General features: G+C 39.0%; 2 protein-coding genes across 13 annotated transcripts in view; one reads left to right on the top strand and one right to left on the bottom strand.

Annotated features, from left to right (window-relative positions):
• Positions 1-5,391, bottom strand: part of LOC124305706 (muscle calcium channel subunit alpha-1) — a 77,770-nt gene extending 72,379 nt beyond the window's left edge. Inside the window, exons 1-2 of one of the 4 annotated variants that reach the window (XM_046765375.1) lie at positions 5,209-5,391; positions 3,705-3,952 (exon numbers count right to left, since the gene is read on the bottom strand). The gene's annotated coding sequence lies outside the window, so the exon portion shown is untranslated. Of the gene's footprint in view, positions 1-1,238; positions 1,317-3,704; positions 4,046-5,167 lie in introns of those variants that run through there. The other 3 variants (XM_046765379.1, XM_046765378.1, XM_046765376.1) reach the window with 3 other exon arrangements.
• A 1,925-nt stretch (positions 5,392-7,316) lies between these two features.
• LOC124304509 (membrane-associated guanylate kinase, WW and PDZ domain-containing protein 1-like) lies at positions 7,317-18,131 on the top strand. Of its 9 annotated transcripts, none has more exons than XR_006908205.1 (10): positions 7,317-8,350; positions 9,562-9,781; positions 9,882-10,285; positions 10,441-10,629; positions 11,052-12,345; positions 12,518-12,656; positions 13,104-13,634; positions 13,764-13,830; positions 13,920-14,103; positions 14,208-14,309. XR_006908205.1 is itself a non-coding variant. In XM_046762829.1 (10 exons), the coding sequence occupies exons 1-10, from the start codon at positions 8,281-8,283 to the stop codon at positions 14,634-14,636; spliced, it is 3,114 nt and encodes a 1,037-aa protein (XP_046618785.1). In that variant the 5' UTR covers positions 7,318-8,280; the 3' UTR covers positions 14,637-18,131. The 9 variants fall into 9 exon arrangements, 8 of the variants coding, with proteins under 8 accessions (XP_046618788.1, XP_046618786.1, XP_046618789.1 ...); XM_046762829.1 differs by lacking the exons at positions 13,764-13,830; positions 13,920-14,103 and adding an exon at positions 14,463-18,131 and having other exon boundaries at positions 7,318-8,350; positions 13,107-13,167; positions 13,243-13,634; positions 14,208-14,378; XM_046762828.1 differs by lacking the exons at positions 13,764-13,830; positions 13,920-14,103 and adding an exon at positions 14,463-18,131 and having other exon boundaries at positions 7,318-8,350; positions 13,104-13,167; positions 13,243-13,634; positions 14,208-14,378.
• Positions 18,132-18,545: the final 414 nt, after the last annotated feature.

Here is an 18,545-nt window from a genome sequence, read left to right as displayed (position 1 = left end):
GTATATCGCGTAAAGTTGAACGAGATTTTTCTGACAACGAGGATTATGAGTTAGCCAAAAAGAATGAGGCTGAAGTCAGTAACGTTAACGTAACGAAACGGTAGGGAAAAAGTCGTTACGGCACAATTTCAGAATGAGTTTGAAGGAGTTGCTTTTCAAAATAAGAGTAACGATTTTTCCTAAACATGCATCGTTACAGTAACGTTACGAACTTCACCCTCAAATAGAAGGCAACAATAGACGGATACATTTCATTGAAGACAAAAATAAAAGTAGGGAGACTAGCAAAAGTACTCCCCACGTAGAATCTACAAACTCTCCAGATAGAAGGATCTCAAAGTTTAAAAAGAACGGACGATTTGAGGAGATGGGATGAAAACACAAATATTAGAGAAATAACAATGGATAAGTACTCAAGAATTAATTCGGAGACCAATGACCGCTTCGCAAAGGCTCACAAAAATTACCAGCAGGTAACTGTAAATTTTTATCACTTCGCATCTCATTTTTTTTTATCTTCAACAACCGTATTTGAAGAACAAATTATGATGATGAAATGAAACTTCGATTTTATTTCTCAGGACAACAACAGAGAACTTACAGTAGTGGGCTTTGGCAGCTGCAGGCCAATTTCAATCGTAGGACTTCTTCTTTAAAGCATCACTTTCATATGTAAAAAAAATTCAAACAACGGCACAGAATTCGGCTGAGGAAGGTCACGGGATATGTGAATAATAAGGAATCTGTGACTTGGAAGAAACATGAGAAGCCGCAAGGAAGTTTCACCTGCAGACGAAGGCAATTGTCATAAATTTTGGCAAAAAATTTGTGAATAATACAGACCAGGCGGGTTGCCAGTGCCAGTGAACTTATGACGGAACATTCGCCAAGAAAACTTCAAAAACTGTGTTCATTGAAAGGCGCGATATGAAAAAGGTATAATACACGACACAATACGCGATGACGTTGTCTGGTGAATTATTAGCGCAAGTGTTTTTGTGCTGACAAGAAGCCACAGGAAACTTTAGTTCAAGAATTCAAAAGACTGTTGATAATTTAACAAAATACCATCCAACTGTCGGTATAACATTAAGTTCAAAATCTGAGAATCGTACCACGCAGCTGTATAGTTCGTTTCTACCAAACGTTATGCTTCCTTTGACGGAGAAAGAAAAATTCTTGGGAGGGGGGTGGGGGGTGGGGGAAACGAATCCTGGTTTATACGATGAAATCCTTACCGATGACGCAGGTCGTGAAACTTGTACGATTGGAGTCCTATCCCCGAAATGTACACCAATTTGCCAACCGTGCGACGTCTATTTCTATAGGAAAATTAAAATCTTTATCAAGCGTCTTCAAAACTGTTCATATTTGATTGAAAACGGACGAGAAATTGCTTCTCGTGAAAATGCTATTAAAATATATTCTATCGTACATCACCAATTATCAGCATCGATATTTAGAGAGATGTTGCATTAGAAATGGTTTGCATTCAACTTATCGGAAGAAAGTGAAACTTTTCAACATGTCAACAAGATTTGCTTTCCATAGAAACTCTGAAGATTCTTTGTGCATACGGGAAAATTGCATTAATTCGATGTAGTAGATGCCGGTTTAATTTCTGTCTCCGTGTCTCTAAGACAAATATCATCCTGCAACCTGTAATACCGAAAGCACATCTGACGATTAATTGCATATGCATTACCCTTTCGTTTTGACATATTCTACTCATTGTATTATTGTATAGTTATTTACACCTTTATTTATCGATGTTTGATTTGGGCTTTCCAAGCATGGCACTCCCCTTGTCCTTTGTGACCTGTCTCTGTCTGCAGGTCAAAGCAGTTCCGGGTACCTTACCCGATTGTAAGTAGAGTAATAACACTTAGTAAACAGCCATATAAGATTGGAAATTCAATAAAAATTTATGCAAATACACATAATTTTTCATTATATTACCATTGAATTGTACGTATATGAAAAAATATGACCAGTGTTGAAAGATAAATAAAAATATTTTTCAAATGTGAGTGGGACTCTATCCAGCGATCACAAAGCTTGAAGGCGAACCACTCGGCCGCTGTCATCTCATACTGATGACGACAACACATCTACACATATTCGACGCATAAAACCTCTCTTGCGATTTTCGTGAAAATGACTCGGTAATACGGCGTACTACTTGCATATTATGTTGTCCCAATGGACTACTAAAAGAGCACAAGGTTTGAAGAAAATCCGTGAACCGAAAGTCGTGGCCTCCACTTCATAGTAAAAAAATTACATAGAATGTTCATGTTAGGTATAATTAGTAAGTTTTAAATAGAATTTCATTTATTGATTTTCTCCAAAAAAAAACTATTGTTCAGATTCTGCATTGCAGGCGTAGATTTGTAAAATTTGTGCGAAAGTAATCACGCAGCCTTGAAAATTATTTTCTACAACGCGAGCAAGTTTTACGAAATTTTCCATGCGTGTTTTTTGTACACAAAGTACCCGTTTCTACGACGGTCGTGTGATTTTGCGAATGCATATGCGCGAATTACTGAGAAGAGCACTTTTAAGTCCTAGGACTTGAAGAGTGAAAATTGGCCTTTTCTGTATTGCGCGCATCCGCTGTTGCAAACAAATCTGACAGTATGCTACCCTGAACTCAATTTCGTGATTCCTAACAAAACTCGTAACATACTCTTGTTGTATAATAGTAGATTGTGCACCAAGGGAGTAAAATGGCCATTTTAAGGCCGAGGGCGATTCTTTGAGTACGAGTCGCTATATACACTTCGCGCGCTCGGCTACGACTCGTACTGAAAAAATCGCCCGAGGCCTTAAAATGGCTTACTCCCGAGGTGCACACGATACTTTATATACCCCCGGCCATGTTCTCCGAGCTTCTCTGCTCGGGAAGTTGGCACGTATGTGGAACTTTTATTTTATCAGTCAGACCCCACGGGGTCCATAATACCCCGACAGATCCATCACACCTTACAGGACATATCCCATGGGCTCGTATACCATTCAACCCAAACTCAACCGAACCACGCGTCCCAAAGACCAAAAAAAAAGCAACTTCCACTTTTAAGCCCTGAGAATCCGAGGAGCGAGTAAAAGTCGTTTTTACTCCCTAGGACTTGAAAGTACTACTTTACTCCCTGTTCGGAGGCATCTAAAAGCGAGGAAAACATGCCAGTGGTTTATAAAAAATCTTGTGAAACAAGGAGGCAATGGTCCGAAAATATCGAGTTTGCCTCCTTGTTACACAATAATACTATTTCGCGCCATAAAAGTATTTTACCTTGAGCTTTGTGATGCATTTTATACCTTAACAGCGAACGTTCCCTGAAATTTTTTTTTTCGTCTTGAAATTTCAATCAGTAAACTATGTAGAAAGTAACGCCAGTTATGTATTGAGAGCAATTATACCTTTAAAAATTTGCATGTCAAATAATTTTACTTAATATAAGAAATTGAAAGTCTTGGCAATACGAACTATGTGTAATTTTTACTGGCCTATCGATCCGTGAGATTGGAGACTAGAAAAAAAAACCGGATTGATTATGCTCATGTGAAAAGGCCCTATTATTCCTCAAAACCGCTAACATTTACCGTTCATGAGGGTAATTGGTGAATCGGAATTCACATAAGTTTTTGGGTTTAGTTTGGTGACATCAATCCTCTTTTTCTACAATTATTAAAAAACTCACCGTATTTTTATAGCTCACCGACAAGACAAGTACCATGTGTAGAGCTGTCTGGCTGCTTTACTCGGCACATATCCAAATATAACACTTCAACTTTCGGTTTAATAACCGCGTGTGCAGATACAGCGCATGGACCGATCACGCAGAGATCTACGGACGACCGCACGCACCCACATACTACATACACAGTATAAAAAAAACGCAACTAGATCGAAACACTTTGCCGCGATGAAAGTAATACACTGCACACTCTAGATCACCCATCAATATGAAATAGAAACTGATGCTGCTCGTATATCAAGGTAGTGTTATGTATCGAAGCAACATATCTTCTTAGTTTCCACCTGAAAAACGTGTTGTTCATAGCAAAAGAAATCCCCGCTGGAGAATGTCGCTTATATTTTAAACAATTGTCTAAGGTCATTCTCGGAATTCGAAGTACCCTCGATTAAATAATATGGAAGCGACATGATTTATGTCTTTTTTAAATTCTTATTACTCAGAATCAGCTGCGTTCAAAAATGCGAACGTGATTTTAGAAACATTTATGTAAATCATTTGACTCTATAAAAAAGCGCAATTCTAATATTCAATGGTTTAGCCACTAGAGATGTTCAAAGATGAATGTTTACGTAAATTTAACTTTCAAATATTCGAAGCTTATAACTTTCGAGACATTTTGGGATCCCGATCTCTCTCACTGGACACTTCTGTAAAGAATTTTATTCCCTGCAGAATGCTTCCAGGAGCAGATACGTATCACTAAATGTGGCTAACATTGATTGAGAACAATTGTCTAAAAAATAAATTCTATTCAATGTGATAATAATGGGAAAACTTCGAGGTCCGCGAGTGACCTTTCCAAATTGGATTCAAGTGACATCCTCCGCCAGGATTTCTTTTGCTATGAACAACATGTTCTTCAGATGGGAACGAACATAATATTGCTTTCAAAACATCTCGTTATGCATATAATGGTAATAATAATGATGATTATAATAACAATAGCAACAACAACAACACAACAACAACAACACATCAACAACGACGACGACGTCGACGACGACGATGATGATAATAATGAAAACAACGATAACAACAACGGGACAAAACAAGAATAAGAACGGCGACAGTATTGATAGAATTAACAGTGATGGTGGTGTTGTGGATAGAAATGATTTTATTGCTAGTGTAACTAACGATAATCTAATAAAAGAAAAGCATCAGAATTAGTTGCTCACGTCGATATCAATAAAAACAGATGGAGCGAGAACAAGAACGCCAAGAATATAACGATAATGATACCATAAACACCAATTGCAGTGACATTGATACAAAATCGAGTACGACACACGAATCAATCAATTCCGCTCTGAATTTATCTTTTCACGCCTTCTACCCGTCTGTTCGCTCGTTAGTCTCTTTGATAGGAAAACCAAATGTTCGACTTCATGCACACAACATACTTATACTGATAATTGGGGCTGCACAATTTTGAAGCGAGAACCTTTGGTGAAACGAGGGCTTGTCGTGGTTCAAATGATATAATTAATTGCTGAGTCGCTTAGATCACTGGGTGGGTGTACATAAAATGCAAACAAAGACATCGCACAATATTAGATCAACAATTCGCGGCGGTAGCAAGGGATCAATGCCCGAATGCGACTAGTTAAAGTGTCGTCGCTCTCCGACTGACCGGCGGCAGAGCCATGGCAAGGCTCGTAACAGCTACAACAGGGTAGGTCCGCGCCCTTTCCACCAAATCTACGATACTTGCGCCTATGACACGAGCGTCATCTGGCGCCGTTTCGATGAACTGTTATTCACCCCTGCGACCATAGTTGCCGTTAATCAACCACGAACTATACGTCGCACACTGGAACAGCCCCCTGACACTCACCACTGCTCGTAGACTAAAAAATTGTACGCGTTTTGTCCTCGTTTTGTAGTTCCTCTACGTGGCGCTAGTAGACTTCTGACACGCTCGCTGCCCTCGCTGACCGCACGCAAGCTTGTCAGACAACTACTAGTGCCACTAGTGGTGGAGATTGGCGGCAGAATCGAGGGATATTTTGCGAACCACTTTTAGCAGCGTGTGTTAGGGGGCTGCTCTGGAATTACTGGTGTTGACCAGCCCCCTGACCCTGGACTAGATTCTCTTATAGCAGGGCGTCCGCGTTAATGCCTCCCGCCACTACGTGCTAGAAGTCGTCTGATCTACCCCTTCCACTCCCCAACCCCCATTAATCTGCTCTCTGCGTAGTTTCCATTCTTCGTATAACCAATAGGGACGGCATCGTGAGCAGTTGACTACTAACGCCACGTAGTGGCGAGGTACATTAACGGGGACTCGGTATACCCAGCAGTGTTAGGGGGCTGATGTTGACTGAAGATCATGGCTCTTGTATTGACCCGGAGTGTGTTTCGGTAACCTACCATTAGTACAGACGCGCTGTAATCTAGTAGTAGTAATAAACACCTAACCTATTTCTTTTAGATTTGTTCAATGTGTAGTAGTTCACCAATTTTGTTCGTTAACAAATTCAGTTTGTGAATATGTTGAAATCTGTATAGAATAAAGTAAGTAAAAATTAAATGTAACCTTGGAGTTCAAAATTCATGTTATTTATTAGGATTCAAAAACGTTCGTACACGCTATAATAAATCAGAACAGCACTTGTATTTGAAATCAGTTTTATATTTTATAATCAAAACATAGCAAACAAACAAAATTACGGTACATTTTTTATCGGAACCAAGCCAATTTTTATGACCACACGACAGCAATCGCTGACGCTACTTGAAGCGTGCTCTAATATTACAAGGGCTTGTTTACGTTGGGGTACTACGAGATTGCAGCGCTCTAACTTTGCGGCCAATTTCCAAAACTTTTGAGCTTCAACAAGAAACCCATCCCCACCTATACACTTAAACGATAGACAATAGACTGAGCACTATGAGCACTCCTCCCATAATGGGCACTGAAGCCGTTGCTGGGGCCGGATTCCGAACATCAAGCGAGTTCGAATTAGTTCTACGGTTTTCCGCTCTCCATACTATTATTATAGTCGATGGTTAATGAACATCACGGTCGGTACAGAGCTTATCGATGTTAAATATTATTACGAAGTGGCACATGCTGTTGATAGAGGGCGATAGCTAAGAAAGGAGAGAAAAATAGATGTTCAGAACTAAAAACCGTAGAACTCACTAACTCGAACTCGCTTGATGTTCGGAATCTGGCCCCTGAAGCTAACATATACAGCAAAGAGATATGTCGGGAGTACTCCTTTCTCTCTTCTATCGGCCCCATGGCGGGGGACAAGGGAACAGTTAAAAGTAGTAAAGTCATAGATATAGGCCAGTGGCGGAGCTGCGGTATAAACATTTTTTATCCTGCAGACTAAATTTACATGGTAAGATCCATTAGCAGGTTGTTGACTGTAGGGCACTGCCGTCACCCCCGTGCCCTCTTCCTTGCTTTAAAATGATAACCGTTGCTAACCTGTCTAGCAATCTTCCACTCAACGCCCTACATTTTCTTGGGACTTCAGCGCTACCTATAGGAACTACCGGTTACTTAACGAGTATTTTCGGACAACAGATTCGTTGTCCGTGCTTCTCTCTTCAAATGAGTTTGCTTTTCATGTTTTTACCCCAAATCCCGATATCTCTGGAACAAGTGCTGTTTATATACGATGAGTACTAAACCGTGTCTACTCTGGCTCGGTTTTAAGATTTCGGTGTGATTCATTTTGGAAATATTTGTTCCCCCGTTGTTCAGCAAACCAGTAGGGATATTATTGCATTGTGGAAGGGGAGACCGATAGGGAGTAGCCATACTGTAGAAATCAACAAATCTCTTTTATTGGGCAAGTGGGACACAAGAACCACCACACAGCAGCAGCAGCAGCAACAACAGCAGGAACAACACAACAACAACAACAACAACACAAATGAGATTGTCGATCACATATTTGGAAACAAGCATACAAGCATTTGTTCTGAATAATCAATTTCGCGGAGGTAGATTTAACCTTAGTAAATTTGGCTTGATTTATTTGACACTTGTATGTTATTTGTCACAATCTCAATAGTCGTTCGCCTCGCAATTTCCTCACTACCATCTCCACGTCTGTGTAAATTTCACGAACGATAGCTTGAAATAAGTCCGTTCAATTTGTGCGGAAAATTTTTCAATTATTTCGTCTTAGTTTTCATTTGACAAATAATTATCAATGCCTGCAGAGTTTTGTACTTACAATCGAAATGTTAGTCTTACTTTAATTTGTTTCCACAATTGTATATACGAATTAAACCGAGCTGTGAAAGACTTCAATCCGGGTCTGCAAGCATTTTCTTTTTATTGTGCAAAAATGCATTTGAAATAGGTATATCGTAACGGAAATCCTATGACAATGAAAGAAATACGGCGATGCTGACTTTTATGAGCAAGGATCTGGCTGATTCATCAGGAACAACGAGTATGGCCAAGAGATGTCAGGGAGCTACCAGTTTTGGCTGATAACACTCAGTACCTAAAAAACATCAGAAAGGCATAATTGCTACTCGCTATCATATGCTAGGTAGAAAACACGAGATGGCTGCCCAAAGCAACACAGCTCTTTCCAACGATGGTTTTGACTGCGGTAAAAATAATCCAACTATTATTTACTGACTTACTAACTCCTTTATAGACTTTGGTAGTCCATGTTGACAAATCAGTATCATTCACAAAAATTGCAATTTTAATTTATTCGTCAAAATTCAAAGTAATACAATGTAAACACTCTGAATCTCACAGAGATGAAACACCATCTGTACATGGGTATGAACTAGAAATAATACAATTATACATACGTACATACACACGCGTACATACATATAGGCATATGAAAAATACATTCAATAATATTTTTATAGACAAATATAACAAAGACGAAGAACATGCCAATGAATACCTATTTTAAAAACAATGAAAGAGAGAGCATAGTTGATTACCCTTGGTTCTCAATAGCAAAAGTAATAGTAAATAATAACAATAATAACAATAATCATAATAAATGATTTCGGATAGCCCATATAATGAAGCTATGAAAGCATGCACTCTTCATTTAGCCATTTCATAATCATTCTTTTTACAGTACATGTCTTAATTTTTAGAGTTTTTAGATTATTAGATGACAAGCTGAAATATTCAGCAACCATATATTTCGGGTTGTTTTTGTAGATTGTTCTCATAACTTGTCGAACTGGCGCAAGTTGCTTCCTTGCACCTGATTGAAAACTGATGCGAGGTAGATCTCTTCCACATTCTTGTATTTACAAATAATATTTTTGAAGTATAAAAATTATAGGGATTAAGCAAGGTTTGAAGTAGATAATTTTGAGTAACTTTTTTATCATTCTTTGTTGGAGATTAACTGATGGAGCCATAGTGTTTTCATAAGACCCTCCCCCAAACGATCAAACCATAGTTTGTGATACTGTTAAAAAGTATATGATAAATAGCGTGTAAAACATATGGAGCTGCACGTCTCAGTTTGCTAAAACGCATAAAAAATACCTAGTGTTTTTTCGAGTACATTATTCATATGCGCATCCCATCTAATATTAAAATTGAAAATGATCCGTAAGTGTTTAAATTTTTCAACTCTTTATATTATATCACCTGAAATGCGTATGTTTATCTCATTTGGTGAGTTATTCTTGTAACAGCCACAAAGATGATGCATTCTGTCTTAGAGCTGTTCAACGATAATTTATTTTGGCAAAATCGTTTAATAACATTTCTGTAATTAGTGAGTCTTTTCTGGATTTTCAATTTCAAATTATTATAGTTTGTGTTCTCTACCAATAGGCAGTTGTAGCGACAAAGAAGTTCAAAAAATTGGGAATGCAAATGGTTCGATTCATCTGGTACCTCCAAGTTATCTCTATAATACAGGATCTGGCCAGACTACAAGGGATCTAGACCAAGAGCATAGCAACCAAGATCGTGCATCTGAGGATGAATTAGGACCCCTTCCATCCAATTGGGAGAAAGCCTACACTGACACTGGAGAAGTATATTTTATCGAGTAAGTAATACTGAAGGTTGTGAGAAATTTTGTAAAAATATATTGCATATGGTTTCCTCAAATAGGATGCTAGTCAACTTATTACCATATATTATTCAAGTCATAACAGCGGCACGTCGCACTGGCTTGATCCAAGGTTGTCCAAATTTCAAAAACGTTCCCTAGAAGAATGTTTGGATGACGAGCTACCTTACGGGTGGGAAAAAATAGATGATACTTTGTACGGAACCTACTTTATCGACCATGTGAATCGGCGAACCCAATACGAGAACCCAGTACTCCAAGCCAAACGGGCTCAGCAGGGCGTGACAGACTGTAAAAGTTCAGTATTCACTAGAAACCCTGATAAATTAAAGGGGCTCAGAATACGTAGTACGCTGCTGAAAGGTACCAGAGGACTGGGTTTCACTATTGTCGGTGGAGATGACACTATTGAAGAATTCCTTCAGATAAAAAGTGTCGTGCCAAACGGACCAGCCTGGATAGATGGAAAGCTGCAGACTGGTAAGAGGGTCCAGAATTTATCCTATCACGAATCTTTTATTATTATTATTATTATTATTATTATTATTATTTTATTATTTTTTACTGCGATACTACACAGCTACGATATATTCATCCACATCTGACAACAGCCTATTGGCATCTTCTTTTTTAAGGCGATGTTCTTGTTTATGTTAATGAAACCTGTGTTCTTGGATATACTCACAACGAAATGGTAAACGTGTTCAAATCTATTTCGAGTGGGGAGACTGTCACTATCGAGGTATGCCGTGGCTACCCACTGCCCTTTGATCCAAACGATCCCAATACTGAAGTGGTGACCACAATAGCAGTCAATGCTCCAGGTGAGTTGGTGTACATAATAAATAAAACAATTTTTCCGTGATGTCAGCCCGTGTCAATTGTAGTCACGTTCAGTCCAGCAATATAAGTGATTCATACATGATTTATAAATTATACAAATATTGCATTTGCCCATGAGTACAAGCATTGGCCAAAGACAGTTAAGGACAGTCAGCCCAAAGCGAATACTTGTGATGCACCAAGGTGCCTGGATGGGCCTGGGAATAATTGCACTTACCGTTGGTTAAAATCTTTTGTAATGTAAGTGAGTAATTGCAGTTACCTGAAATTTGGACCATGCCCTTTACTCACTTTTGTCTAGCACCATAAGGTCCGTAAAGCTGCCTGTCTTTAAAGTTCTATCAATGATACAATTGTTTCTACATATACAACCTATTATCAGCTGCCTACCATTTATCCCCAGATGTACCGATTGAGGATCCAACACTTTACATGGACATTAATCCTAGTATGCATTCTAATGATCGTTTCAACTATGTCGACGGAAACCTGTTACCAGTACACAAGATATCGAACAGTGAAAATCTGGCAACCACATCCGTCAATTCTATGCCTGATCTCTGTATTTCTGATAAAGTTACAACCATAAAGCGGCCAAATAGTACAGACATACTACTGGGAGAAAGTGTGAATGAGGACAATGGCGATGAATATATGGTGGGACGAGATGTACAGCAGGAAAATAATGAGGGGGATGAAGAAGTCGGAGAAGACGAATCTAGACCTTACAAGGAACGACAACAGCCTCCGGTAACACCTGCCAAGCCCGAGTTTCTTAGCATATTGATTGTAAAAGGTACAATGGGGTTCGGTTTCACAATAGCAGACTCGGCACATGGACAGAAAGTGAAAAAGATCTTGGACCGGCAGCGCTGTAAAAATTTGATGGAAGGTGATATATTGGTTGATATAAATGTGACAAATGTAAGAAACATGTGCCATTCAGAGGTTGTGCAAGTGCTCAAGGATTGCCCAAGGAACAAAGAAGCCCTTATCCATGTCCAGAGAACCCACAGGATTAAGGATAAGAAGGAGAGAAATTCGGCAGAACTATTCAGGAGCAAAACACCGACTGCTGACCTCTATAGTACGCTATCAAAGACCATTCTGCCAAGTAGGCCAAAGACTCCGTTAGTTGATACAAGAACGACGGGGCATAGGCCAAAGACTCCCACCACTGCCAGCACCGAAATAGACAACTTGGGCTGGTCCACCGAGACTCGGGTGGATTCCAATTCCATAAATGGTCACGGTTATAGATACGCAGACTTAAGTGAGCCTGTGAACTACAAGGACACGCTGTACAGGGGGAATTTAACCATGCACTTGCCCGAGACCTTTGCTGCTCTTGCCAAATTGGATGATGAACCAGGTAGAAGTTCGGACAAGCCATGTTGGGGCGCCACGAAAGAGGATAGCCAAATTGACAAAGGTGGATCAAGGACTGATGTATACTCTGTCGATATTCCTCGTCTCGATGGATCACTCCACAAGCAGAATGGTGGACGAATTGTAGAATACAATTACGAAGAGCCGTACCTGGTGCAATCGCAACGACAATACACAGAACAACAGTTTGATTACCATCCCTATGGCATTGGCCAAGAACAAAATGTTGACACTGGCGAGATTTGGGAAAAGCGTAAGGAGACAACGAGCTTTGAGCACGAACAACCACACTCGGGTCCCCTTGCCAGGTACTTGAATTCATTTTTACTATTCGATCTTGTATTCAACATGGATCCAAATATCCACATTATCTATATTCAATCCGTTGTCAATATCATTTGATCCGTACCCAAACTTTGAACCAACAATACAGCATTCTATATTATGCAATCGTAACTTTCATTAATTATTTTTAATCAGGTACCACCAGCAATACGGGAGTGAATTACTTTGCCCTGTAACACCAGGTATCGAATGGGTCGAAATGCTGGTTACACTCGTGCGACAAAATACTGGATTTGGTTTTCGAATAGTCGGGGGTACAGAGGAAGGATCACAGGTTGGTTATTCGTCAGACATGCACATGCAATTTTCATACAAGAATTCTTATTTTTGGTCAATTGCATTATATTACGGCAATTAAGTTGATGTTGAAACCAACTGTGGTAAACTCTTAGAGCATATAGTACTGGAGAGAGCCACCCATCCCATCCACCTTGCGAACTTACGTTACTCCATCTTTCTCACTTTGCATTTCGTTGGGAGAAAGAGACAGATTATAACCAACATATACCTCTCTTTCTCTCTTACTCTACCGCTATACTTTCTGTACACGCGAAGCTACCTCCAGTAGCATATGCTCTAAGGGTAGACTATACAGGGTTTTAACCATTTTCAAAGTGTACGCAATATTTCGATATACAAATCTGTATGCAGTCTCAGTGTCATGCTGCTAAATGCTTTTCGATTCAAAGCCTAATCATAAACCTGATCGTATTATGGTTAGCAGGTTTCGGTTGGACATATCGTCCCAGGTGGAGCTGCTGACCTGGACAATCGATTGATAACAGGTGACTTGATAATGTCAGTAGACGGGGAGAGTGTAATGAATTCTTCGCATCATCACGTTGTTCAACTCATGATAGCGGCAGCGCAGAATGGCCGAGTAACACTCGGTATTCGACGTCGCATCAACGTTCAGGAGACCCTCCATATGTCCTATGATCGTCACCAAAATGTACAATATCCATACGACATAACTGTGTCGCGCCTGGAGAACGAGGGTTTTGGATTCGTTATTATATCCTCACTGAACAAGGCTGGGTCGACAATTGGAAGGATTATTGAAGAATCACCCGCGGAAAGATGCGGCCAATTGAATGTTGGGGATCACATTCTAGCAGTTAATCATGTCGACATCACTAACGTATGCCATAAGGACATAGTCAATCTGATAAAAGACTCGGGTTACTCTGTGACACTGACAATAGGTTATCCCTTGGATGATTGTTGCAGTACTATGTCGTTATCACAAAAAGTGAGTATTTCCTCTCTTTTTCCAAACGGTCGCATTCTGTCTAAGATGAACGTCTGTGCAACTATACACGAAAATACATTTCAAATATTATGCCTTCACACTTTTTACTAAACTGCCTCTACGCTAAAGAAGATTTCGGCTAATGTGTGTATTATTATATGACGCATAACAAAACGGGTATGAACGAACACTTGACGTGAGTAGTTGATTTTCTTCTTTATCCACCTCTGTGAATCTGATGTGAGATATTTATTACTTTATATATATTTTTTTGTTTTTATATAGATGCCATGTCATACCGTAAATGTCTCTTGAAAGGGCCCCTTCTGAGCCATGCAAGCAATACCCTACGCCAACACTAGCACAACTGTTATCTGAGCTTAGCATAGCGGACAAATGCTGCAAACCAAAAGTTGTGCATGCGTTAGCGGAGAGAGCGACCACATGGCTCTTTCAAGAAACATTCACAGTATGTTTTTAATTTCTCTAGGTTCCTTCTTTCTTCCAACCATACCCAAGCACAAGCATTCGTATGGGTAAAAAAATAGAAATGAAAAATCTAATTATTCACAGGATGAAACAGCCGGAGATGGTGATGGCGGACAATACCATGCTGTCGAGTTGACAAGGGGTACTCGAGGGTTTGGATTTAGTATCCGAGGTGGACGAGAATTCCAAAACATGCCATTATTCGTTTTACAAATTGCGGAGAACGGGCCGGCGTCAGTCGACAGCAGGCTCAGGGTGAGTAATGGTTTGGTTCCTATCAACCGTTCACGGCGTAACTTATACCTTGTCGATACTAAGATTGAGAAATGATAATTATAGGTTGGTGATCAAATCATTGAAATAAACAGTATAAACACGAAGAACATGACACACACGGAAGCAATCGAGATCATTCGCAACGGTGGACCATCCGTTCGACTGTTGGTCAAACGAGGTTGCCAGATGCCTTCTGTTGTCGGTGCTCCACCTCATTTGTATGACATGAATATATGAAGAATGAATACATGTGTACTCACAAATTGAAGAAAATCAGAGATCAGGTTGAGCACTATAATCATTGGACATCAACTTGCTCCTAAAGACTCTTAAGAGAGAGTCCAGCAAACACGACTCCATGAAGCGGCAAGTCTAACGTATATATTAGTGGTGTACAATTATGGACCTGTTGAAAGTCAACAACATCGTTTTCGGAGGCTTGATCAGATGGTAGCAGAAAACACCGGTGGTCTGCAATCGGTCAGAATCTATCTCCATAGGTGGACATACGCGTGACTGACGATATGCATATACATATGTGTACAGGGTGTTGCGCGAGAACTAATTTGCAAATTTCCTTCGTAGTACCCTCTGAAAAGTTTGTTTGGTTTGAAAGAAGGATTTTCTCCAAAGATGAGCATTCTACATTATGTCTAACATTTTTTTTTTTAGAAAACGTTAAAAATTAAATGCGCGATATCTTAAACGTAATGTTCAACGCTCATCTGTTGAAAGAATCTTGACAACCCGGTTGAATGGTTAGAAATCGTGAGTCGAGCAACTTTCTATGTCAGTTTTAATCACAGGAAAAGCTTGTACCACATGTCCGATATAGCGATATAGACAACAGCATTAATCGCTGATTCTATACCTATATAAGGTTAGGGTGCTTCAGGAAAAAATAATTTGTAAATTTCCACCGTAACATGAGCGTTGTATGTTATGTTCAAGATGATGCTTATTCGATTTTTCAGTTTACTAAAAAAGTGAAAAGTCGAATGAGCGCCATCTTAGACATAACTTAAAACGCTCACCTCTGGAGAGAATCTGTCTTTCAACTCAAACAAACTTTTTAAATGGTGCCATGATGAACATTCGCAAATTGTTTCGTTTGTGCAACACTCTAGTATACATTCACAAAGCATAAATTCCATGGTGAAGAATAACAAAGACGGAGCCAAAGCCGACTTGTATCTTCTTAAATATCACAAAGGCCAGTTTATGTCATCATAGCGGCACTAATGAACATACAGTTTATCTATTTGATCTCATCACAGCTATATTACACAAAGTGATGGGTTGTCGAAAATAAATTGGCAACTAAAAAAATTGGGTTTGCTGCTGCCTTAAGCGTAGCGACAGTCAAGCCCAATGTTGGCACTATGATACTGGGGATTTCAAATTACCCAAGAACCGCTGCAAAAACTGCGATTCGATCGAAAAGGCAATCTGATGTTTGCTAGACTCTTCTTTGAGGGTCTTTACTTGTTGCTATTCTCGCCGCTCTCGCTTCTCCCCTCACAGTGTTGCAGACTAGTGCTATAACAAAAAGTCCTAGACAATGCCAGCAAATAGAAAAGCAGCAATTGTGACAACAATTATTTATTAAATACTGATTCAATCCTTCAAATTGTACCTTCAGTATACGTCGAAACAAGTCTTGAATTTGTTACTTATCGCTGGCGCATGTGAAAATCAGTGAAGAATCTGATTTTTTATAATCAATGTTACATGGTAGACAAAGATAGAAACAACCGTTGGCAGTGTAATAGTTTAGAACTGCATTAACTTGTTTCATTTTTTGAAGAGATTGAAGTTGAACAAAATTTAACATGGATTGGCTTTAATCCACTTAATCTATTAGTCTAGTGTGGAATTAGATGCAAACATAATTTATATCATAGGGTTGAGATCACCGACATAGTATTTAAGTATCCTAATTAATAAGTGACTGGCCATCTCATTATAAATTATGTTCACCCTGCAGTTTTGATCTGGTTACAGCTTGCTCACATTGTTGCTTGCAATTCGATTGTACTACGCGATTGAATGAAACTGTGATTAAATTTCTGCTACCGAGAACGCGTTGTTTAGCCTTTAAAATATTGTGATAGCTTCATAAAATTGTGCCTTTGATGTGTTTGATGCTCACATCGGTAGATTTTGAACATGGTTATAATGTTTTCATATTTTACTAAATTCTCCACAAAGTAAAAAACAGAAAAGTATTCACCGGATCGGTCATAGCTGATAGAAAGCTATAGCATACACATATAATGTAATATGGATATTACCTGTGCAACTGATGAGCGGATATGATACATACATATTTTTATTTCACCTTAAGTTTATCTATGTATTTGGTAGCTCAAGTAAAGATATTATTTGGCCAGCCCTGGTATAGGAACCAAAACGTACTGAAACAATAGCGGATGTGTGACAAAGGCTATGTCTTAGCGTCTTTTGATTTTTGAAACGGACACACGCCTTGAAATGCCTTATCTGTATAGCATTTAGATTATTGGGTAAGATAAATCTTTGCAAACCTTGGAAACGGGGTATGACTGAGTTATTCGATAACATTACTGCACGAGCTGTATTATACGCTGTGCTGATTCAACTTGTTGGGCATTCGATTGGGTACACGAGTTTCTCATCTGTATGAGAATGGGTAAAGAAGAATTAGATGAGGGCAGGCCACGCGACTACCAACGCATATTACAGACATGTAGCCAAAGGAAAGGCCCACATTTGTCAGTCTCTATTGGTTTAACATAGTCTACCCAAATGCAGATCAGATTAAACAAAGCGGTTAGACTTCAGTGTATTGCACCCAATTGTAAGGTTTGGTAAGGCTCAAACTGTATAAACACATTTGAATACATAAGAACATGGTACATGAGTATGTGACAGAGTCACACGCCATATTGCACATGCCTATTTAAACTATCATGGTTAAACATAAGTCTATATTGTCTACATGTACGGTCAATGTCTCTTAAAAGTGCCGTTTCTGAGCCACATGGTCACCACCTACGCCAAAATAGATACAACGTTTGGTTCACATGATTTGTCCGTTAGGCCTGTGCAGGTAAAAGTTATGCATCTTTTGGCACAAGCGGTAAATGTATGGCTAGGAAAAAGTTCGTTGAAGATTGTATTTGTAGATTTTGAAATAGATTGTGTAACTTTCATTACCTGGCATTTTCGTACTTTAGACATGTCATTATGTCCAAGAATGATTATTCTGACCTATTCACTATCTCAGCAGCTATTATAGCTGTAGTTTTTATTATTGCCAATGCCAATTGTTAATTTCCATAAACAAAAACAAAGCTCTCTTTCCTTTCATGCTCAGCTGCAATTTTAACAAATAAGCCTTCTGATTGGGTAAATAATGAAAATGATATGAAATTGCAAATTGTCAAACAATCGAAGTTACACCAAAGGGTCACACAATCATTCAATACTACCAATCTACATTGTTCAGAGGTCCAGAAAAAAACACATGATTATTTTTAAACGCAGTGATGATATATGTGGCTTAAAATATATCCTTTATTCATTCTTCCCGCAGCCTGTGCGATCCACTGTGTTGCTAGGCTAAATTGAGACCATATAACAGCCACTACGGGTTCTATTATTTAAACTGTAATAATAAGATAGGGTTTGCATCATTGTTACATTCAGAAATAATGGGACCAAGTCATACATAAAAAATTAGGAAATCAATATTTTAATGTTAGAGTTCAGATATTTCCCGCTGAAATCAGTACTCTAAAACAATTGAGGAAAAATGCTAAAAGTTTTCCTGGTGTTCCAGAATCTTATCAAATTTTCAACTGTAGACAATGGCATAGCACAACTTCAAACTAGACATCTTGGTATTGCATTACATTATGTAGATTCGTATTCCTTTGATAAGGAAAAATCCACTGTCTGCTGGAAGTAACCACTGATTTTAGTGTCGACGATAGGCATAATAAGAAAGATCAAGTTCTCACATTCATAAGAGCTAATTGCGAGAGAACTCCTTTTTTAGATCAACATTACATAAGAGTTGTATTAATACTTGAGATGTGCAGATCGAGAGTTGTCATTTGTAAATTTGGCAAAAGCTATGCAGCAAATTTAATCAATTCCTTC

This window comes from Neodiprion virginianus, chromosome 5 (assembly GCF_021901495.1).
Source record: "Neodiprion virginianus isolate iyNeoVirg1 chromosome 5, iyNeoVirg1.1, whole genome shotgun sequence".
Lineage (NCBI taxonomy): Eukaryota > Metazoa > Arthropoda > Insecta > Hymenoptera > Diprionidae > Neodiprion > Neodiprion virginianus.
This window is presented reverse-complemented; position numbering and strand designations above follow the sequence as displayed.

Bases quoted from the DNA above. Each gene is read 5' to 3' on its own strand.
- LOC124304509 (XM_046762826.1), top strand. From the start codon at position 8,281: ATGCTAGGTAGAAAACACGAGATGGCTGCCCAAAGCAACACAGCTCTT. The intron at 9,782-9,881 runs GTAAGTAATACT...ATATTATTCAAG, and splicing joins GGAGAAGTATATTTTATCGA to TCATAACAGCGGCACGTCGC. The intron at 14,379-14,462 runs GTGAGTAATGGT...TGATAATTATAG, and splicing joins CAGTCGACAGCAGGCTCAGG to GTTGGTGATCAAATCATTGA.